The sequence below is a fragment of the Macrobrachium nipponense genome, chromosome 39 (genome assembly GCF_015104395.2).
Source record: "Macrobrachium nipponense isolate FS-2020 chromosome 39, ASM1510439v2, whole genome shotgun sequence".
NCBI lineage: Eukaryota > Metazoa > Arthropoda > Malacostraca > Decapoda > Palaemonidae > Macrobrachium > Macrobrachium nipponense.
The window spans coordinates 17,263,067-17,288,091 of NC_061099.1; the positions used below are offsets into that span (position 1 = coordinate 17,263,067).

At 36.2% G+C, this 25,025-nt stretch overlaps 1 protein-coding gene across 1 annotated transcript in view; it reads left to right on the top strand.

Moving 5' to 3' along the window:
• The window catches only part of LOC135210156 (palmitoleoyl-protein carboxylesterase NOTUM-like), an 87,554-nt gene that overhangs the window by 937 nt on the left and 61,592 nt on the right, over window positions 1–25,025 (top strand). Inside the window, exons 1-3 of the mRNA XM_064242979.1 lie at window positions 1–26; window positions 13,344–13,637; window positions 17,355–17,410. The exon at window positions 1–26 is cut by the window's left edge and continues 937 nt beyond it. Coding sequence (XP_064099049.1) covers window positions 7–26; window positions 13,344–13,637; window positions 17,355–17,410 — 370 coding nt within the window. The 5' untranslated portion in view covers window positions 1–6. The remainder of the gene's footprint in view (window positions 27–13,343; window positions 13,638–17,354; window positions 17,411–25,025) is intronic.

Genomic DNA, 25,025 nt, shown 5'->3' on the forward strand with positions numbered 1-25,025 from the left:
CCTACGATGGATGGCTTGTGCTGGAGGTAAGGGTCACTCACTGTTCTCTTGTTGTCAATATTAAGTCATCTCTCAAATTTACTTACATTTTTCTCTAATTATTCAACAATTAGTTACTTGCATTTTTATCTATTTATTTATCAATTGGTTGACTCATTTCTTCTAGTTCCCTAACTAGAGCAATCAGATCATCTACAGGCAGGTATTTTTACTCACAAAGCAGTGTTATACAATATAAAACATTTACAGCCACGTTTTATACAATACAAAAGTGTTCCACAAATATCAAACGTCTACAGGCACGTACTTACACATACAAAACCGAGTTTCGGAATTTTTAAACATTTACAATTTTGTATTTAATAATACAAAACTGTTCTAAACATATATAGCAACCATAAATACATTTACTCCACGTATGCAAACAAAGTAATAAAAATGACATATTAATAAAAAATCCCAAAAAGAAAGAATCCCTTTAAGGTCTACAAGTCGACGATTTATGAATAAAAAATCACAGAAGAACGGAACCCTTAATGTCAAATAGTCGAAGACTTAAAAATAAAAATCGGATTACAACGAACAATTAAGGTCCAAAATTCGAGGATTTATAGAATAAATCCCTACAGAACGAATCCCTTAAGGTCTGAAAGTCAAAGTCAACGATTTATAAAAAAAAAAATTAGAACAAATCCCTTAAGATCTAAAAGTCGGAGATTTATATAAAAAAAAAAATCCCCGAACAACGAATCCCATAACTTCTTGAAGTCAGAGATTTATATGAATAAAATTCCCTAAAGAAAGAATCTATTAAGCTCTAAAAGACGAATCTTTAAAAAAAATCCCATTTGAACAAATCCCTTAATGTTTAAAAATCGAAGTTTTATAAATAAAAATTCCCTGAAGAACGAATCCTTTAAGGTCTAAAAGTTGCATACTATCAATTTAAATCCCAATAGAACGAATCCCTAAGGTCTAAAAGTCGAAGATTTATATAAAAAATCCCATTAGAACGAATCCCTTAAGGTCTAAAATTCGGGGATTTATAAAGTAAAAATCCCTGAAGGACAAATCCCTTACTGTCCAAAAGTCGGAGATTTATAAAGTAAAAATCCCAGTAGAACGAATCCCCTAAAGTCTAAAAGTCGGAGATTTATAAATAAAAAATCCCTGAAGAACGAATCCCTTAAGGTCTAAAAGTCGAAGATTTATAGAAATAAATCCCATTAGAACGAATCCTTTTTGACTAAATTCGAAGATTTATATAAAAAAAATCCCATTAGAACAAATCCCTTAAGGTCTCAAGGTCGAATATTTATAAATAAAAAATCCTAATAGAACGAATCCCTTAAGGTCCAAAAGTTGGAGATTTATAAAGTAAAAATCCCATTCAAACGAATCCCAAGGTCTAAGAGTCGAAAATTTATAAAAAAAAAAAAAAAAAAAAAAAAAAAAAATATATATATATATATATATATATATATATATATATATATATATATATATATATATATATATATATATATATAGAACAACGAATCCCTTATGGCTAAAAGTCGAAGGTTTATAGAAATAAAATCTCATTAGAACGAATCCCTTAAAGTTTAAAAGTCGAAGATTTATATAAAAAAATCCCATTAGAACGAATCCCTTAAGGTCTAAAAGTCGAGGATTTATACAAAAAAATCCATTAGAACAAATCCCTTATGGCTTAAAGTCGAGGATTTATATAGAAAAATCCTATTAGAATGAATCACTCAAGGTCTAAAAGTTGAAGTTTTATAAATAAAATAATCCCATTACAACGAATCCCTTAAGGTCTAAAAGTCGGAGATCTATAAATAAAATCCCATTAGAACGAATCCCTTAACGTCTAAAAGTCGGAGATTTATATTAAAAATCCCATTAGAACGAATCGCTTAAGGTCTAAAAGTCGAAGATTTATATAAAAAAAGATCCCAGTAAAACGAATCCCTTATGGTCTAAATGTCGAAGATTTATATAAAAAAAATCATCAGAACGAATCCTTTATGGCTAAAAGTCGAGGATTTACATATAAAAAAATCCATTAGAATGAATCCTTTAAGGCCTAAAAGTCGAGGATTTATATATAAAAAAAACATTAGAACGAATCCCTTAAGGTCTAAAAGTCGAAGACTTATATTAAAAATCCCATTAGAGCAAATCCCTTATGGTCTAAAAGACGAAGATTTATGAATGAAAAATTCCATTAGAACGAATCCCTTATGGTCTAAAAGTCGAAGATTTATATAAAAAAAAATCCCAGTAGAACGAATCCCGTATGGTCTAAATGTCGAAGATTTACATAAAAGAAACCCTTAGAACGAATCCTTTATGACTAAAAGTCGAGGATTTACATATAAAAAATCCATTAGAACGAATCCCTTATGGCTAAAAGTTCGAAGATTTATGAATAAAAAATCCCATTAGAACGAATCCCTTATGGTCTAAAAGTCGAAGATTTATTAAAAAAAAAAAAAATCTTAGAAGAACGAATCCCTAAGGGTCTGTTAGTCGCAGATTTGCAACAAAGAAAACACTATAACAGAACTAACTCTTTAATGTCTAAAATGGGAGATTTATCAAAAAATAACTGTAGACTTGACGAACCCCTTAAAGTCTAAACTAGCCGCCACAGCAGAGGCAATAGAAAAACAGCTGAAGCAGAAACAGCAGAGGAAGCAGAAGTATAGAACTGGAAGATCTAGCAGATAGCAAACAGCAGAAGACTATATCAGCCTCTTGACTCGTTTGCCCAATCACTTACCTTGACTTGACGTGACGTACATAATTAATCTCTCGTTATTTTACACATAAATCTTTAGAGGGTCGTGTCGATTCTCTCTCTCTCTCTCTCTCTCTCTCTCTCTCTCTCTCTCTCTCTCTCTCTCTCCTGAAATGTAGAGAAGATGGCGATGATGAGGAATAATATGGTAGAAAGGTCGCTCAATTTTTTTTCCATTTCTAATAAGTGATCTCTTCTTTGGAAGCTTGGAATTTCAAGTCAGTGGCCCCTGTGGTGGACTTCTTCCGTATGAATAGGTTTCATCTTCTGAATAATAATAATAATAATAATAATTAATAATAATAATAATAATTGTCTGTACACTGTAACATCTCACACTTCACCATCAAATCAAGATTCATTTCAGTCAGAATTTTAAATATTTTTTAAGAAACCGCTTACTAAATCTTAAATGACGCCCTATGACGTCATTATTATAAGTATATCACATCATTTTGGAATAGAGGCATTTCATTATCGTATGCATTAAAAATCGAAAAACGTTGATTATATACACATTAACCTATTAAAAAATTATATAAACATAACGTAAATTCATTACGTAGTATACATACCTTATACATTCATTATATATACATACCATAATAATGACAAAATCATAGTCTTTTCTGATGACCAAAATTTCGGCCATTTTCTGATTACTACAGAAACCTACAAAAAATATATTTTGAAGTTAAGTAGACACTACAAAGACTACAGAGAAATTATTTAGGACTAAAGTCTGAAGAAGTACGTGGAATGAGAACTGAGAGGTAGGATATACCAATAATAATGGGGAAAGTTGTCTCTCATCCTGCTCTTTAACAAAAACGTGTATATATATATATATATATATATATATAGATATATACTATATATATATGTGTGTGTGTGTGTATAATTCAAAGTCCAAGTGTAATTAATTGTTAATATTTATAATTATTCTTTTTCTCCGTTTATCCCGAAAACTTCGGCCACTTAAGCCCCATTTAGTTGCCCGTGCCGTCGGCCTTATACTTGTCCTTTATACCTATAGTTTTATTTATACTTATACATATACTTTACTTATACTTTGGAATCTTATTCTTTTTTTTTTTTTTTTTTTGTTTTTTTTTTTTTTTTTTTGCGAGAACTGATTTTGTTGTGCAGCGTACGGACCGCGTGTGCGTTTGTGTGTGTTTGTGGAGAGAGAGAGAGAGAGAGAGAGAGAGAGAGAGAGAGAGAGAGGATTACTGATGTGACGTTTTCCAAATCTGTATTCAATACTTAGCAGAGTGTTAAAAGTTTTTTAAGCTAATGGTATCAGCGAAAAATGGCTGCATATATTTATTATTATTATTATTATTATTATTATTATTATTATTATTATTATTCAAACCTCACATTGATTTATGCGTAGACAAGTTAATAAAATCTAAATGCAAGTCACAATAAAATGACGGACTTTACAAAGATATGCCGTAACTATTTATAATGTTTTTAATTCGCATTTTCGTCATGATTTAATAAAAAATAATTCGTGAGTTTGAATAAAATTATCAAAAAGGACAAAAGGACAAAGCTAACTCTCCAGAGAGAGAGAGAGAGAGAGAGAGAGAGAGAGAGAGAGAGAGAGAGAGAGAGAGAGGAGGCGTTAACGATCGAATGAATGTACAAATCTCCAAACATTCATATTCTCACACATTCCATATTAATTCTGAGAGAGAGAGAGAGAGAGAGAGAGAGAGAGAGAGAGAGAGAGAGAGAGAGAGAGAAAGGAATGCCGGCAGTGGTGTGTGATAGCAATAATGGAATGTCGCGCAAAAAATCTAAAAAATTCGACCCGTCGAATCACGACAGTCGATCATGACCCACGATTTTGTCCATCTCCACTAAACCAATCGACTTCGACCCTCATTCCTACACCCACACCCGTCCCACCCCCCACCCACTGCCTACGAAATGAACTTACAGATACGTTGATATTTACATCACAAAACTTGTGACTTTCTCCTGATTCTGATGTTTGGAGGTGGCGATTCGGTGATCGGGCGCAATAATGGGAAACTGCAGAGACTGATCAAGGAATTGGAAAGTGTTCGTGAGGGGAGAGAATCAGGGGTAAATATTTGTCAATTTAAACATTACGAGTGCTATTTATCCTCTGAAAAAGAATCCCATATGAGGTGAAGTTTCTTATATAAATAATAATAAGATATATAATAAAATAATATAAAAACGAATGGTAAAATCATGAGTATGGAGCTAAATTACGACAAAGAAGGTGCCCGAGGAATGGTGTGCCGTTGCTAAGGCAACGCCTCTCCTGCAAAATAACCTGAAAGGACTCAGCTTAGGGAGAGCCGTTTCAAAGACAAATTCCTCCTCCTCTTCCTCCGGCCCCCCTTACTACTACTACTACTACAAACACTACGGAGATAGCCGTTTCAAAAACATATACTTCCCCCACTTCCTACTACTAGTACTACTTCTATTACTACTATAAACACTAGAGATAATGGAAAAAGCGGTTCCAAAAGCAAATCCATCCTACTCCTACAACTATACCAGCAAAAGAGACAACTATCATGATCTGAAGACGTTGTACCGTGTCAGAATGACCTCCGTTCCAGGCGTTCCTCAAGGTATACCTTTGGCATCCCGTGAATATTTCTGCCCGAATGACCAAGGGCATTTTACGGAATCTGACGGCTATAAGCCTTTAAGTGGGCTTGTGGGTAGATGGGCGGGTGGGTAGGTGGGTAATTGGGCGATGGGTAGGGGTGGAGAAAGAATAATATTTGAAACAGGAGGTTGAAAAAGTGCCGACTATATTAAAAATGATCCCAGTTCCGCCATACGTGTCATTCTGTGCTTCCATGAGTCTCCAGTGACCCAAAGGTATTATTGTCATATATATATATATATAATATATATATATATCTATATATATATATATATATATATATATTTATAATGATATGATCATTAGATTTACAGGATACAAAATCCAACTTGGCGCAGAAATGAATTTTGTATTTTTGCTCAAAGGTACGGGAGAGAGAGAGAGAAGAGAGAGAGAGAGAGAGAGAGAGAGAGAGGTCCCCTCATTTAGCCTCTCTCTCCCTCTCTCTCTCTCTCTCTCTCTCTCCCTCTCTCTCTCTCTCAAATGAAAATTAAAATCACCCCCCAATATATTTACAAGAGAGCAGCAGATCGAAATTTATGTATGTGTATGTATATATATATATACACACACACATATATATATATATATATATATATAAAAAAATGTCCTCATACAACAGCATATACTGAAGACTACACAAATCAAGGAACCCATCTTTCAGTCTATATACATTCAAGTGAAGAATTGCTATTACATGCACTAACAATTTCCCTGAAGATGTGTCAGCTATTACGTGAAGGCCTCTGAAAGCAATCATTTGGTTTTGATCTCCTATATTGTATATATATATATATATATATATATATATATAATATACATTTACACAGTAGTCAGATACCTAGTTGGGAGGGACATAATAACGGGCATACTAATAATATCTTTCATGAGCCATAAAATCCTGTCATATGCCAAATATGCCTAACCACCACCACTAATAAGTTGTAACATCGAGGAACACAAGTTTTATGGTCCATGGACGTAGGAAATTATATATATATATATATATATATATATATATATTATATATATATATATATATATATATATATATATATAATTATACGTATGTGTGCAAATATGCAGATTCTACTGCTAATTTTACCAGATACATATGTAATTGCAATAGCCACAATGCCCTCCTAATTTCTAGTAATTCTTCATGCTTTTTTAGATACGCTTGTCACTACAAGCCTTAAGATCCCAAGTGAAAGAATTATGGAGAAATTTATGATGTCCGGTAGCGGGAAACGAACCTGTGTCACCATAATCCCGACGAGGCCAGGTCAGCAAGGTGACCTTGTTGTGATTATGGTATAGCGGGTTCGTGTCCCTCTACCGGACATCATAATTTCTTCATAATTCTTGTACTTGGATCTTAAGGCTTTGTAGTGACAAGAATATAAAAAAAAAAACGCTAAGGATTCAAGAAGTCAAGAGGGCATTGTAGCTATTACATTACGTGTGTGTGTGTATATATATATATATATATATATATATATATATATATATATATATATATATATATATATATATATAGTCTATAGTTTCCAGAAATATCACATTTAAAAGGATACAGGGAATTCATTTTAACCACGTAAAAAACATATATATGTATATAAATGTGTATGTATACAATATAATACAGAGAGAGAGAGAGAGAGAGAGAGAGAGAGAGAGAGAGAGAGAGAGAGAGAGAGAGAGAGAGAGAGAGAGAGGACGCATTACGAAGCACCCAAAAAACGGCATACCAAAATAATATTCGAGGTAATTGCCTGCCACATACAAACAACATCCTGATCCTCCAGAGACCAAGAAAGAGAAATTATGCCAAATAAAAAAAAAAAAAGCCAAAGGAATCGCAAAACCCGAGTTATGTCCGTGCCTGGAATGAGGAGGAGGCTCCAGGGACGCGCTGCTGTCGGATTCCCGGATGGAAATGCCGCGGGTAACAGGAGCAGGAGCAGTAACAGGAGAAAAAAGAAAGAAGTAGTTTGTTCCATCAGCAAGTGGGAAAAGACCCAATATGACGGAGGAATGTTGGCTGGAGGAGCTATTCGCCTTCAATAATGATGGGGCATAATGACCAGGAACTGGAGACACAAAACAACGGGAGAGAGAGAGAGAGAGAGAGAGAGAGAGAGAGAGGGGGGGGGGGGTGGGGGGTCTTGGTAGGAATAGTCCCAGGTATGCTAGGTCATACCTAGACGGGGCCTAAAATACTTAATTGCAGATTCCAACGTGTGTGAGAGAGAGAGAAAAAGAGTATGCTAGGTCATACCCAGGAGGGGTCAAAACACTTAGATGATAACTTCAATGGCCAATATCTTTTTGGGCACAGGTGACGTCGGGGAGTAGGTGGGGCTTAGCCTCACGTCACGTGACACATTTACCATTAAAACAAGCCTCTAAAAATATTATTATTATTATTACTGTATGCTGGAAGTAAATCCTCTTTTAAACATGTTTTATTAAAAGTAATTGCTGCCTCAGCTGCATTAATTCTATATAGGTTCTCTATTTTTCCTAATTATAATGATTTCGTTCCTCATAATTAGGAAAATAGAGAAGGAACTGTACTATTATTATTATTATTATTATTATTATTATTATTATTATTATTATTATTATTATTATTATTATTAATTATTATTATTATTATTATTATTATTATTATATATTACAAGCCCAGGTCCCCTATGGGAAAACCTGGCTAGTATAGATAAAATGAATTGGGAAATATTATTCAAACTATGAAAATGGTACCTAAATATAAAAAAATAACAAACAAAAATAAATAACAGTAAATTAAATCATAATGAGACTCAGGTCTGCTTGCTGATCCCAAAACGCATTCCACATTTTGGTCACAATGTGAACAACCCTTTTTGAGAACTTATCAAAATATATGGCGAAATTATACCAGTGCTAATAATAACTAATAATAATAATATAATAATAATAAATCTTCTTCTTCCCAGCTGATTCCCATTTTTATATGGGGTCGCCGTTTCGGATGAGCCGTTTCATAATAATAATAATAATAATAATAATAATAATAATAATAATAATAGAAAGAGAGGGAAAAATGAGCTAGTATCAAGATCTGAAAATAGAAATAAGAAGGATATGGGATATATCATTGAAAATTGTACCCATAATCATAGGAACACTAGGCACGATCCCAAGACCCCTGAAAAGGAATCTGGAAAAACTAAAGGCTGAAGTAACTCCAGGACTAATGCAGAAGAGTGCGAACCTAGAAACGGCGCACATAGTAAGAAAAGTGATAGACTCCTAAGGAGGCAGGATGCAACCCGGAACCCCACACATAAATAAATACCACCCAGTCGAATTGGAGGACTGTGCTAATAATAATAGAGCAAAAAAAAAAAAAAAAAAAAAGATAATAATAATAATAATAATAATAATAATAACAATATCCCCAAGCCTACCAATAATTCTAAAATAATCGTCTAACTTAGAATTAGATTCTAACAACGATTACATTCACAAATATTTCATTAATTAATAATAATAATAATAATAACGAAAGTGAGTCGTTGTCATGACTCTTTATGGCGTAAGCAAGCTAAGCCTTGTATACCTATTTAGCTGCATAGGCTGCACTATAGAGCTACATTCTAAACTTTAAAATCCCTGCATCTGCAGGCTTAGGCCCGAGATTACTGACAATAGTATCATGTATATCAAACATTTCTAGCTTTCAAACAATCATTTTTTCATACAAATGTCTGAACTGATTAAGAGAAGTTAATTTGAAACACCGAAAGCTAAACCACGAAATTTAAAGAGAAATATTGTCTTTCGAAACCTATTAAAATGTTAAAATAATCCACGAAAGTTAAGAGAGAAATGCCGTCTTTTGAAATCGATTGCAATATTAAAATCTATATAAAAAAAATCACCTGAGCGTAGTCACTCAGTTCCTGTACATAAGCTGAACAGGATTTTTCCCTTTATTTCACTCTCTCTCTCTCTCTCTCTCTCTCTCTCTCTCTCTCTCTCTCTCTCTCTCTCTTCCAACCTCCTTTCCCCTCGTCCTATACCTTTTCCTTTTTTCCTTCTTCTTCTTCTTAAATATATTACAATGTAAAAGAATTATCTGTGCTCAGCTTCTTAAGTTTAACCGGATTTTCCCCTTTACCCCAATCTCTCTTTGTATCTTCTCTCTTCTTCTTCTTTTTCTTAGCGTAGCCACATGATTCCTGTCCGTAAGTGCACCGGGGATTTTTCCCGATTTTTTCACTTCCTACCTCTCTCTCTTTCACCTTCTTCTCTCTCTCTCTTCCTTCCCTCCTCCACTAATCTTCTTCTTCCTTAAAAGTATTAATAATCCTAAAAAAATTTATTATCTGTTGCTTAGCCAAACAAGGTGGTCCTGTTAACCTTTTACTTTAAGTTTAAATGAATTTTTTCCCGTTAGGGACACCAAAAAAACTCTCTTCTCTCTCTCTCCTACCCTCTCTCCCTCTTCTCTCCTCTCTCCTTCTTCTTCCTTCTTTTTCTTCTTTTCTTCTTTTTTCCCGGCAGGTCCATGACACGACACTTTTCGAAAGCATCTCTCTCCGTCCTTATTTCTTTGTCGGGCCAAATTCCTGGAAGGTCTTCTCCGAAATGCCGACAACGTTAGAAAATAATGGGAGACCAAGGAGGGCCTCCCCTCCCCCCCCGCCCCCATTACAGAGACAGTTTTATTAAATGGTCTCCTAATCTATTTCGCCCTCTTTTAAATGGGGTGAGGGCAGGTGGATGGCGGGGACGGGGAGGGGGGAAATTATCTAGAAAGGGGTAAAGGGGGGTGGGAGGGGGGGTGATGGACCGAATCAGAGCCTGATTTGGAAGGAGGGAGCAAGCCTGGATTGAAAAAGGGCCCCTCTGTCCTTTTGGCCCCTCCCGCTCTCTATCTCCTCACCATTTTTTTTAAAGGTTTTGTAGGTATCATTACAGGAATCTCTTCTATCTCTCTCTCTTCTCTCTTCTCTCTCCTCCTCTCTCTTCTCTCTCTTCTCTCTTTCTTTGAAGGTTTGTAGATATCATTTTTTCAGGAATCTCTCTCTCTCTCTCTCTCTCTCTTCTACTTAAGATTTCCAAAACAATGGGCCCTTTTGACAAAAAAAAATAATAACCAAGTCCCACACAAGAAACCTCTGGGTAAGAAAAAGTTAAAAGTAGTAAGCCTTTAGGAAATTGTAGGAGAAAGAAGAAGAAAACAGCAGACTAGGGTTTCGAAAGACTGGCTAAACTTACAGAAAAAGAGTTGTAATTAAATTCGGTGAAGAATCCCAGAATGGGTAGATTGTAAACAAGCGGAAGTTCCCCCACAGGGGGGTTTCTGTCCCATTGGCCCTCTCTTAGTTTTTTTATTTATCTTAATGACATTTGATGTAGGCTTAACTAGCAGGGAATACTAGCACAAATTTGGCCAGGATGACACCCAAACTAGGTGTAAATGCAAGCAGACCACATATGGACAGTAGAAAGTTTTTTTTTAAGAAAAATGATTCTAATGAAAATAGGAGAGTGGTAAAAAAATGGCAAATGCCTTTTAACGTAGATAAATGTAAGGTGTTATACAAATAGGAACAAACAACCCTCATGCCAGCTACATGTTGCTTGGGAATGACAAAAATAGTGTAGAACAAGAGGAAGACCTTGGATTCATTACTACCAAGGACTGAAAATCCACAAAACAGTGCATAAAAGTAGAAAAGAAGGCACAGAAACTAGTGGGATCCCTAAACAGGCAGTTGAAATACAGGAACAAGGAAACTGTGCTGCAGCTCTACACATCAATAGCTAGACCCCATCTTGAATATGCAGTACAGTTTTGGTCACCAACACTAAAAAAAGACATAAATAGATTAGAAGGAGTACAAGCAAGAGCCACAAAGCTAATTCCACCCATCAGGCAAATAGGTTACCGAAGACGATTAGAGAGCCTGAACATGTATGGCTTAGACACACGACGATTGCGGGGACAACTAATAGAAAATTTAAAATACTGAAAGGCAAAACAAAAGTAGACAGTAACCTATTTACATTAAACGAAAACCAGACAAGAAATAATAGATAAAAACTAGAACTGAAGAGATACAACACATCCCATTGTGGGAACTTCTTTACATACAAGATATGTGACATGGAATAAACTGCCACCAGAAGTTGTAAAGAGCAACAGTGTGGAAGAGTTTAAAAGAAAGCTAGACAGAATCATTAGGACACTGTGAATGCACAGTAAAACCTGCTCCTACAGAAAGTGAGCACACGATGTCTCCTCGGATGGACTAACAAGTCTTTGAGACATCCTAAGCCTTGTAACTCCTTGTAACTCTCTCTCTCTCTCTCTCTCTCTCTCTCTCTCTCTCTCTCTTTGTTCATAGGCATCTGCAAATCGTCTAGGGAAATCTCTCTCTCTCTCTCTCTCTCTCTCTCTCTCTCTCTCTCTCTCTCTTTGAAGGTTTGTAGGTATCATTTCAGGAATCTCTCTCTCTCTCAGTCTTCTAAAATCAGCTTACAATAATATTTTTTCGTGAAACCACGGACACCCCAGGAATTACGGACATGCTATAAATGACGGACAGATCCAGAAAATTAAAGGACAAGCCGGAAATTATGGACAGTCCAGGAAAATATATACCTCCATACCGGAGAATTACGGACACCGTGGAAATTACGGACATACATAAAATTACGTACAGGCAAAAAAATCTCAGGAAGACTTGAAAATGACGGACATATCAGAAATCACAGGAACACCAGAAATCACGGACGGAACCAGAAAATTACGAAGTGACTGGTAACGAAGATAAACGAAAAATCACGGACAGGTTCAGGAATTACGGACAGATCAGATCTTAAGAAGTATCGATAAACCACGTATACAAGAATTATGGATATACCAGGAATTATGAATAGACCATGAATTACGGACACACCAGGAATTATGGATTGACCGGGAATTATGGACACAATAAGAATAATTATGGATTGACCATGAATTACGGACACAATTAGAATAATTATAAACAGACCAGGAATTACGGACACAATAAGAATAATTATGAACAGACCAGGAATTACGGACACAATAAGAATAATTATGAACAGACCATGAATTACGGACACACCAGGAATTGTGGATTGACCAGGAATTATGGACAGAGCAGGAATTACAGTTAGAAATTAGAGACAGGCCAGGAATTAAACAGTACCAGTAATTATGAACAGACCAGGAATCACGGACACACTAGGAATTGTGAACCAACCAGGATTTATTGACATAAGGAATTGTGTACAGCCCAGGAATTACAGAGAGATTAGGAATTATAGATAGACCAAGAATTAATCAAGACCAGTAATTATGAACAGACCGGGAATTACGAACACACCAGGAATTACTGACACAAGGAACTGCTCAGGTATTATGGACAGACAAGGAATTATGAACAGATCCAGGAATTAAAGTCAGACTAGGAATTATGTACATATTAGGAATTATGAACAGACCAGGAATTACTGACATGTCAGGACTTATGAACAGACCCGGAATTATGGGCAGACCAGGAATTATGAACAGTCCAGGAATTATGAACAGACCAAGAATTATGAACAGACCAGGAATTGTGAAGACCAGGAATTACAGACAGACCAGGAATTATGAACAGACCAGGAATTATGGACAGTCCAGGAATCATGAACAGACCAGAAATTATGGACAGACCAGGAATTATGAACAGACCGGGAATTACTGACAAATAAGGACTTATGAACAGACCAGTAATCATGGTCTAATAATATGATAATAATAATAATAATAAAAATAATAACCAATTTATCCATCTCTTCCAGACTCCTGTTGGCACTGATCTTAGGCGGATCCTCCGGGGGTCGGGGGGGCCCCGGATCGGCCGGAGGAGGAGGTATAGGGGGCGGAGGAGGCAGCAGCGGGCTGAGCGCCGCCCTAGGCGCTCTGGGGCCCTTGGGCTCGGGACCCTTGGGCGCGGTCGTGGGCCCGAGGCTCATGGCACGCCTGGTGGAGGGCGAGGCGGTCCGTCGGGTGGTGGAGGCCGTCGAGACGCCCATGACGAGGTATTACTTCGACCCGGCCACGAGGGCGGTGTGCAACGACAATTCTCCCGCAGGGTGAGTGCATGGGACCCTTTCTGTTTGTTTCTTCCTTCCTTCCTTCCTTCCTTCTTTCGTTTGTTTGTGCGTTTGAGTTTTGTAGACATGCAAAACTAGATAGTCCCTCCTTCCTTCTTTCTCTCCTTTTGTTCGTGTGTTTTGTCGACAGAAAGTCGTGGCAGATATTCCTTTCTTTCCTTTGTTTATTGTTGACAGAAAGGCAGATCTCGGGGAGCTATGGACCAATCGTTCTTATTTTTCTACCTTCCTTAGTTGTTGTTGGTGTTGTTGCTGTTGGTTTTTTTTTCGGCAAAATTAAGTCAGATCTCAGGGTACTATAGGTGACTTCTAACTTTTCTCCCTTTGTGAAAACTAACAAAATCGAGGTAGATCTCAGGGTAGTTTGGAGGAGACCTTTCTTTCATTCGTTCCTTTTTTTTTTCGACATAAGATCGAGTCAGTTTCCTGTGTCTTACCTCCCTGCCTTTGATAACTTTTTGTCGACTGAAACTCGAATCAAATTTCTGGGAATATTTCCTGGGACTTGCTTTTTACATCCTTCTTTCTTACCTTCCTTTGTTTGCTTGCTTTTTTTTTGACGTACAAATTGTCTCATCTCTCAGGGTATTTGGACGAATCCCTTATTCCTTCCTTCCTTCCTTTGTTTATTTGTTTTTGTCGAAAACAATGGAGTCGGATTATGAACTAATCCATCCTCCTTGCTTTCAGATCTCTGGTATTATAGGTCCTTGAACTTCCTCTTTTACTCTAGGCTTGAATGAAACATGATAAGATCTCTCTCTCTCTCTCTCTCTCTCGTAATACGTAGAGGAAACGCATATGGTTTTAAAAAAAAAACTTCATAAACATCTACAGCAAAACATCTTACTAGTTTTCCGTGTCAGAGAGAGAGAGAGAGAGAGAGAGAGAGAGAGAGAGAGAGAGAGAGAGAGTTAGTTTTACTCCGTATTCAAGCTTTCATGCAGAAATCGAGAAATAGTTACAAGGAGTTACAAGGATTAGGCTGTCTCAAAGACTTGTTAGTCCATCCGAGGAGACATCATGTGCTCCCTTATCTGTAGGAGCAGGTTTTACTGTGCATTCACAGTGTCCTAATGATTTTGTCTAGATTTCTTTTGAACTTTTCTACACTGTTGCTACTTACAACTTCTGGTCGCAGTTTTTTCCACGACTCACATTATCTTGTATGTACAGAAGTTCTCACTGGGATGTGTCGTATCTCTTCAGTTCTAGTTTCCGTCCATTATTTCTTGTCTGGTTTTCGTTTAATGTAAATAGGTTACTGTCTACTTTTGTTATGCCTTTCAGTATTTTAAATGTTTCTATTAGTTGTTCTGGCAACCGTCGTTTCTAAGCCATACATGTTCAGGCTCTGTAATCGTCTTCGGTAACCTATTTGCCTGTACTCCCTCTAATCTATTTATGTCTTTTCTTAGTGTTGGTGACCAAAACTGTACTGCATATTCAAGATATGGTCTGGCTATTGGTGTGTAGAGCTGCAGCACCGTTTCATTGTTTCTGTATTTGAACTGCCTCTTAATGTATCCCACTAGTTTCTGTGCCTTCTTTTCTGCTTTTATGCAATGTTTTGTGGATTTTGAGTCCTGGGTAATAATGACTCCAAGGTCCTCCTCTTGTTCTACACTATTTGTTTCATTCCCAAGCAGCATGTAGCTGGCATAGGGAGAGAGAATCTAACATAAGAAAAAATTCTAACATAGGAAAAATATTTAATAAACACTGAGTTCAGAGAGAGAGAGAGAGAGAGAGAGAGAGAGAGAGAGAGTATCTCTTCCTCACACGCTAACTAACTGCGCTTACTAAGGAAGTGCTGTCAGGTCCCACCTATACATATCCCAGCGGGTCCGGCGTACTACAGGAGAGAGAGAGGAGAGAGAGAGAGAGAGAGAGATAATCAATTTGATTTACACGCAACCCTTTTGGAGGAAATGGGTAGTAGGAGTTTCCTTTCTTCACCCAAGAGAGAGAGAGAGAGAGAGAGAGAGATAGAGATAGAGATAAATTAATTTAGGGCAATAGGTAAGGGAGTTTTCGAAGTACATATAAAGGGGAAATAATATATATATACATATATATTATTTTTAAAATTAATATAAATAATAGCTAATATATATATATCTATATATATATTAATATATATATATATATATATATATTTATATATATTACAAATCTTTGGTGGATTTATATATGCACACATATATATTATATTAAAAATAAAAATGAATAGAAAAATGACCAATATATAGTAGAGCATCACACAAACTTTGACAAAAATCTCTGCAAGATGGAACAAAAAGTATTTAAGCACACCCTGACACCTGTGATCGACGAACAAGTACAGTTAACAGTTACAGGTAACAGGTACAGGTAACAGGTAACAGGTAACAGGTAACAGCAACAGCAACTTCCCCAAGACAGACAGTAACGCTTGCAGAAAAAGGAAAAGTTATACCCGAGATTTTGAAGTGTTTGTGTTCGCTTAGAAGACGAAGGACTAGGAGGGAGAGAGGGGGAGGGGGGGGAGGGAGAGGGGGGGAGGGGGCGACGGGAGTAGAGAGAGAGAGAGAGAAGAGAGAGCGAGAGAGGGGATGAATAGGGAGTGTGATAAGGGTTTTTTTTGAGTGCCTACCCACAAGAGGAGGAGAGAGAGAGAGAGAGAGAGAGTGGAATGAGGGCGGCAAAGGTCCTTTGATCACTTGCGATAAACCACCGACCGAGTCTTTTCTCTCTCTCTCTCTCTCTCTCTAGAGCGCTGTGTCAGGAGGGCCGGTAGGAGGTACTGTTGGACTTACAGGAGGAGGAGGAGGAGGGGGAGTGGGGGGAGTAGAAGTATAATAGTAGGAGTGAGGAGGTGGCGGCTATAGGATTGGTACACACACACACACACACACACACACAGCGGTCTGTGTGTCTCCTAACTAGATTCTAATTACACCGAAAAAAAAACAGCCTTTTCTCTCTCTCTCTCTCTCTCTGAGAAGAGAGAGAGAGAGAGAGAGAGAGATTTATGGTAATTTTATTCATAAATCAGGGTCGGGTAATGGATTTCTCCACCTACTGTTAGCCAGGAATAAAGGGACAGATGAGTAAAGTTAAAAGCTTAATAGCTACTATATATATGTGTGTGTGTATGTATGAGAGAGAGAGAGAGAGAGGAGAGAGAGAGAGAGGAGATTTACGAGGCTCTCTGAACCTTTATTAGTGTATATTTCTAATGGCGGTCCCTAAAGTGTGGTTGCTATTAGAGTGGAGAGAGAGAGAGAGAGAGAGAGAGAGAGAGAGAGAGAGAGAGAGGTACTACACCAAGGGTGAAAAAAGCTTTTGCAGAAGACTAACTACAATCTTGATACCGCGTTACTTGAACAGGTTTATCTATAGTGTGTTATATCTTCTTATAGGTATACTGCGCCACTCACCTTCAGACTTTGCATGCGAGTATATATATATATATATATATATATATATATATCTATATATATATATATATATAATGTGTAATATTTGCATATATATCCTGTACATTACAACATAATGAAATACAAATAAAGTATACAAAAACGTAATGATAAAAATGACCGAACTTTCTCAAAACACTTATCCAAAGACACTACGTTCTTCAAGTCTACAACTGTTGAACAACCAGAAATCACAACATGATTATAACCTCAATCTCTCTTCCACTCATTCCAGGTTCTACTTCCGCCGTTCCAAGAACGACAGTCCCAGATGGATCGTCTTTCTGGAAGGTAAGTTCCAGGAGAATGACTTCAAGATATGTATGATAAAAAAAAAAGGGTGTGTTATGATATAATGGGTATTTTAGGTGTCACGCTTTACGAGAAGGAGACGGAGTTTGTATCAGTTGACACAAACAGCGACACCTTCCTGGAAACGAGTAGTTAAGTGTGTAGTGTGTATGCGTGGATGAATTCGTCCATGTGTGGTGTGTGTGTGTGTATGTAGTATGTATGTATGCATGTATGTATGTATGTATGTATGTATAACTGAATCACGAAAGTTTGGAACGTGATAAATGCATAAATAAAGGTATAAGCCACGAAGGAAAGATAAACAACGGAGTAGCTGCTCCGTTGTTTATATATATATATATATATATATATATATATATATATATATATATATATATATATATATATATATATATATACACAGAAACAAAACAGCAACACACCATCACTGTAACTAAGATATTTCGAGAGACAATTCAAGTTTCTCACTTTCGTCTTCCATTAAAATATAAAAAGAAAATAAAAAAAAAATTGATAAGAAACAGATTAAATACGCAGAAACCATTTCGAGGAATCCTCTTCACCATCTCTCTCTCAGAAGAAGAAGAAGAAGAAGAAGAAGAAGCAGAAGAAGAAGAAGAAGAAGAAGAAGAAGAAGAAGAAGCAGAAGAACTGAGAGGACGGTCATACCGCTCGGGGGAATTATTCTACCCCGCAGAAAATGGTGTTTACGTTTCTCCGTATTTCTCTCTGGTGCGTCGATACCAGACGCGGAAATGGTATTCGCTCATACAATGTTTTATTCATTTTTCACAGACTTTATCTCTTGGGAGTTTGTCACTGCGTATGAGGCTGAGGTTCTTGGAAAAGATTTACGCTTTTAACGCAATTTTTTCGTAGGTTTTATAACGGCCACAAAAATATTATGCGAAGTTAGGCTTCGTCCACGTTTTCAAAAAGTATATGCTGATTTATTTGGCAATTTACATAACAAACCACAATGGCACACAATTATCAATTATCTCAATCAATATACGGTTTTAATTACAACTGTTTTGAAACGGACACAATTATCAGTTATCTAAAAAAAAAATACACACAGATTTTCCCCTAAGATAATTCCTTATAAAGAAATCTTGAAAGAACACAATTCAACTTCTTCGCAAGTTTAGACACCAACAATTTTCACCTAAAAAAGAATTAATTTTGAGCACGAGGATCATAGCCAAGGCCACAAGATCACTAACCCTGGCATCAACTGAAAGGGGTTATAAGTATAGAGTAAGGCATGCGAAATTTAAAGTCTCTGGGTCTTGTAGTTCGAAGGTTATGGCCAATAATGATTAAACATCTGTCCATGAAAATGTCTTTAAAATCCTTTCGACCCTGTATCTGGAATTTCGATGACAAGGCAAGAGGGACAACGCCACTAAAATACACTCCGTTTCTATACTTATGAAAGTATATATCCCAGGTTATCTCTCTCTCTCTCTCTCTCTCTATCTCTCTCTCTCTCTCTCTCTCTCTCTCTCACACACACACACACACACACAATAGACTTTAACCCAGGCAAACCCAATGACAACATTTGTAGTCATGTTTTTAAAGTATTCGCCATAATTAGAAATATTAATAATTTACAATCTGTTTACCGTCGGGAATATAGATCTGAAAACCTCTGCTATATGAACATTACTATTATCCCCCGCCCTCTCTCTCTCTCTCTTTCTCTCTATCTCTCTCTCTCTCTTCCTCTCTCTCTCTCTGTCTAAATAACGTCTTTGAAATGTATTCAAAGAATAATCATTTTCTAGAAAAACTAGTGATTTGACGATTGGGGATGGGGTCTCTCTCTCTCTCTCTCTCTCTCTCTCTCTCTCTCTCTCTCTCTCTCTCTCTCTCCATCCGATGAACACGAAGGATCCTTTAAGATTAAATGAACGCAATGATTATAGGGTCGATGTCCGATCGCTTATGATTAAAAGGATTTTTTGGGAGTCCTGAAGTTTCTGCTACCGAAGGCGAAGTGATGGTCAGGATCTTAGAGAGAGAGAGAGAGAGAGAGAGAGAGACTGAATAACTTCGAGTTGATAGTCATCAAGTTGGAAATGACATTAGCAGGGAAGTGCACATTGCCAGAAAGTGACTAATACTGGTATAATTAAGTTCTCTACGTACATGTAGGCGTATATACAAGTTTGTGTGTAAGCAAAAACGCCTATTTTAGCCTAAGGTTTATCACAAACGCACACATACACGCACGCAAACTCACATACATACACCTCCTTAATTCATTGTTTCTCCTTTTGTATACGTGCAGGTAAAAACAGATGCTGACCAGACGCATCTGTTTAGTGTCGTGAACATCAACTGCCTCTCCTCTCTCTCTCTCTCTCTCTCTCTCTCTCTCTCTCTCTCTCTCTCTCTCTCTCTGACGTAAGAACCCTTAGGTAAACTACATCAAATTCGTGTCGGCAAGAGTAAGGGTCCCTAGAAATCCAATTACAAAAACAAACTGTTTGAAAAAGATGATAATAAAGAAATGGTAAGAGCTACCACAAAATGTGGAATAGAGCGGAAAAAGAGGGAGATGTTAATAGTTAAGTTATAGGAATGTAAAAAAAAAAAAAAAAAATACACACACACACACACACACACAAGATAATAAAGGAAAAATTACCTTCAATCTTCTGTGAAGGAATTCTCAGAAAACTAAGAAGGGGAGTCAGTAAGAGAGCAATTTAAAAAAAAATATCTGAGCGAAAAGGCTTACAAAGAATAAAGTTGGAATAGGAAGAGAGATATTAATAGTGAAGTTCCAGGAACGTAAAAAACAAAAATTAAAAATACAGAAAGACTTACCCACAATCTCAGAAAATTGAAAATGAGCCAGTGAAAGAGCAGTTTCTTTAAAAACTTTTCAATGAAAAGGATTATAAAAATAAATAATGAATTGAGCGAAAGAGAAAAGTTAAAAAGTTATCGAGTTACAGGAATGTAAAAATAACAAAAATATAGTAAAAATATAGAAAGAATTGCCTCAAATCCCAGAAAACTGAGACGGTCACTGGAATATCAACTTTTTCAAAAAATGTGGATGAAAAGAATGACAAAAAATAAGAGTGGAATACGGAGTGAGATGTGAGTATAGTTACGTTACAGGAAAGTAAACGCTAAAAATAAAGCAAATAAAGGAAGAATTACTTCCAATCTGCTACAAATGAAATCTCAACAAACTGGGACAGGGTCAATACTCAACTAATTTTTACAAAAAAATCTGAAAGAAAAGAATTACAAAAAAAGTTGGAAGAGAGAGAGAGAGAGAGAGAGAGAGAGAGAGAGAGGAGAGAGAGAGAGAGAGAGATGGTAACAGTCAAACCACAGGTGTGTAAAAAAGCAAGAACAAGGAAAATAAAGGAAGAAAGAAAGGCAGATTGGAGAGATAGAGCGACCATCTACACCACTCACACGAAATCTGAGACACACGCTCGGTCATTCAGGCTGTTATCGATAACCTCCTAAAGTGCCTATATCGTTCATCAAAGGAAACCCTACGTTTGATAAAATGTAACCGCTATTCGGAAGAGAGAGAGAGAGAGAGAGAGAGAGAGAGAGAGAGAATATGAAGTTCAAAAGCTTAGCTTTGAAGGGATAAGTTAGACCCAAAAGGAGATGGAGCGGGAATATGAAATCAAATAATCTTAGCAGAGAGAGAGAGAGAGAGAGAGAGAGAGAGAGAGAGAGAGAGAGAGGCCTTCGACAAACTCGATCAGAGAAACATATTCTTGAGTAAACACATAAACCCGCTTACGCCCGTGTTGTTCATTCCCAAACCAAAGAATGGATTAGACTTTCAGTTTTTCGTTGTACCGCCTTTGAAACCGATCCCTCTGAGACGCGCGCGCGCGCATGTAAGGGCCGACCGCGAACACACACATACACACAGGTTAGGAGAGAGAGAGAGAGAGAGAGGAGAGAGAGAGAGAGAGAGAGAGAGAGAGGGAGAGAGAATCAGCCTATTCTAAAGCACATTTCTTAAAATTTTCGTACAAATTGATCCCCATACGGCAAATGCAAAAAAAAGAAAGAAAAAAAAAATCATCAAGCATCCTATTTATATACCTGGTGGTCACTCTCTGCATCATGAAGATTCAATGGATGAGAGTGAAGGAGAGAGAGAAAAGAGAAGAGGAGGAGAGAGAGAGAGAGAGAGAGAGAGAGAGAGTCTGTAATACATTTATGAACTTTGTACGAATTTCGCCAAATAATTCCCACGAAACCACAAGCACAGCCGGTCTTTAATAGCCAATCTCTCTCTCTCTCTCTCTCTCTCTCTCTCATCTTCTGACCAGACCAAATCAAAACCGATACCTTTCATTAAGTTCCTTTTAGTCCGCATTTTTATGATTATATGTTTATTTTTTCTAATCGTCTGCAATCTGTTTTTTATCTCTTCTCTCTCTCTCTCTTTTATCCCACCACTGTCACTCTCTCTCCCTCTCTCTCTCTCTCTCTCGCCCCACCTCCCAACCTACGTGGTCGTTAGGCCCTTGTTCCTCGCAACAGGACTCAGGGCTGTAAATAGGTTGCAATTTCGGTAAAATGTCAAATGGGGAATTTTATTTCACGAAATAATGTTTTTACGAATTTTTTTTTCCCTTTTTGTACGTTACCTGTCTGTATAAGATCAAAGAGTTTGGCGCCGCTGTTAATACAGAGAGAGAGAGAGAGAGAGAGAGAGAGAGCGTTAAGGAAAATGAAAATGTTTATGTATTTTCAAAAATAAAGAAACAAAAGAAAATTTGGAATTTGTGTCCTCAAATAGGTAATGGTAATCTCTCTCTCTCTCATATATATATATATATATATATATATATATATATATATATATATATTGTATATCATATATAAATATATATTGTATATAAATACAAATAAAAATCATATTATATATATATATATATATATATATATATATATATATATATATATATATTAAACCTTTACAACTAGTATATATAACATCTTAAATAAATGCATACATGAATATATGAGAGAGAGAGAGAGAGAGAGAGAGAGAGAGAGAGAGAGAGAGAGAGTGAGAATAAATCACTCTTTCTCTCTCTCTCTCTCTCTCTCTCTCTCTCTCAATCACTGCCTAAACTATCCCAACCCAAAACCCTTTTGTATCTTATATCGAACTGACTGACCTTATCGGGCGAGTGTGAGCGAGGTCTCTCATGCTTGGTGACGTCAGAGAGAGAGAGAGAGAGAGAGGAGAGAGAGAGAGAGAGAGAGAGAGAGAGAGAGAGAGATCTTCAATAAGAAGGCCAAATGAAATGAGAGAGAGAGAGAGAGAGAGAGAGAGAGAGAGAGGGGGCCACCTTCTTTCTTGATTTAGAGCCCAGGGGACGCGAGACCATCCCTAATCATAACAATCAGAGACTATTAGCGGCTCTCTAAGATTAAAAGAGCGCCACCGCGTGCAATGCCCATGCCCCTGGGTAGAGGCCCCGGGTGGGGGGGGGGAGGGGGGGAGGGTAGGTGTCAGGGGTCAGGGGCGGGGGATATTGGCAGCCAGATTGACTCTATTGATAGGGAACGGCATATACGAGGGGTAGAGGGGAGAGGGAAGGGGAGGAGTGGATTGGTACAGGTGTCCAAGACGAAGAGAACGCATACACACACACACACACACAGTCGCTCAGGAAGGAAGGAGGAAGAGAGAGAGAGAGAGAGAGAGAGAGAGATTTATATCCGTAATAAGCACAAATACCATTGTTTTTATCAATATATAGATAAATTTGTTTTGCACCTAGACAGTGAATGTTCAAGGTGAATAATAATAATAATAATATTTTAATAATAATAATAATATCATAATAATATAATAATAATAATAATAATAATGATATTTTGGAAGAAGACCCTCTTTTAAACAAATTCTGTTGAATAAAATGGCAGAATTTCAGCGAATTAATCTTAGTTTATTATCTTTTCTATTTTCCTTATTACTCGCTTATTACTCGCTGAGCCAGAAAAGCGAGTAATAAGGAAAATAGAAAAAGATAATATATAAGATTAATTCGCTGAATTCTGCCATTTTATTCAACGGAATAATAATAATAATAATAATAATAATAATATAATAATAATAATAAGAAGAAGAAGAAAGAAGAAGAAGAAGCAAGAAGAAGAAGAGAAGAAGAAGAAGAAAGAAGGAGAGGGGCAGAGGAGGATATGGGATATGCCAGTGGAAATTGTACCCATAATCATAGGAACACTAGGCCACGATCCAAGAATCCCTGAAAAGGAATCTGGAAAACTAGAGGTGAAATAGCTCCAGGATTCATGCAGAAGAGTGTGATCCTAGAAACGGCGGCACATAGTAAGAAAAGTGATGGACTCCTAAGGGAGCAGGATGCAACTCGGAACCCCACACTATAAATACACCCAGTCGAATTGGAGGACAGTGATAAACAAAAAAAAAAATAACAACAAAAATAAAAAACAAATAAAAATAATAATTTAACTAATAATAATAATAATAATAATAATAATAATAATAATAATAATAATAATAATAATAACAATAATAAAAAATAGTATATGTGAAAATTATGGCTGATTCAGCTGTGTTCATCTTATTATACAGGACTTTCACAAGTCTCGTCTTGTTGACTTTTCAGTAAGAGAGAGAGAGAGAGAGAGAGAGAGAGAGAGAGAGAGAGAGAGAGAGAGATGTATACCTATGTATTACTCCTGCAGAATAAGTAATTATCCCCTGAATCCACTGTTTTTGACATGTCCTCCATGGCAAATTGCTCGCCAGTCTAAGCAATACTGAAAAGTCAACAATGAAGGGACTCGAGAATTTTCAACAGAAGTTGTTTAAAAGAAGTCTACTTCCTACTACCAACTAAATTAATAATAATAATAAGAATAATAATAATAATAATAATAATAATATAATAATAATAATAATAATAATAATTAAAAATCTCATAGTAGCACGAGTCTTCAAATGGAGAACAAATTCACAGTTATGTAAATGTTACATAATATTTCCTTTAAATTTAAAAACAGTCAAGGAATTAGCTTCCGGGGAACCTCTGTTCGGTTCCCCTTATATCAATCGTGACATGTTGATATAGCTGATTGATACGGGGAACCGAACAGATTCCCGAAAGCTATCCTTGCTGTTTTTAAATTTAAATATAGTACATTTACATAACTGTGGATTTGTTTCTCCAATAATAATAATAATAATATAATAATAATAATAATAATAATGTCTTTATTTGGCCATTAATGTTTTTTGGTATTCAATCCGATAAAAACAAATTAAGATGAGACACACAAACACACACACAGATATATTATATATATATATATATATATATAATTATATCTATATATAAATTAAAAGATATATATATATATTATATATATATTATAATTATATATATAAATCATATATATATATATATATATATATATATATTATGTTATATATAAATATATATATATAATATATATAATAATTATATAATATATATATATATATAATATATAATATATGTATATTATCTAATATAATTATTTACATATA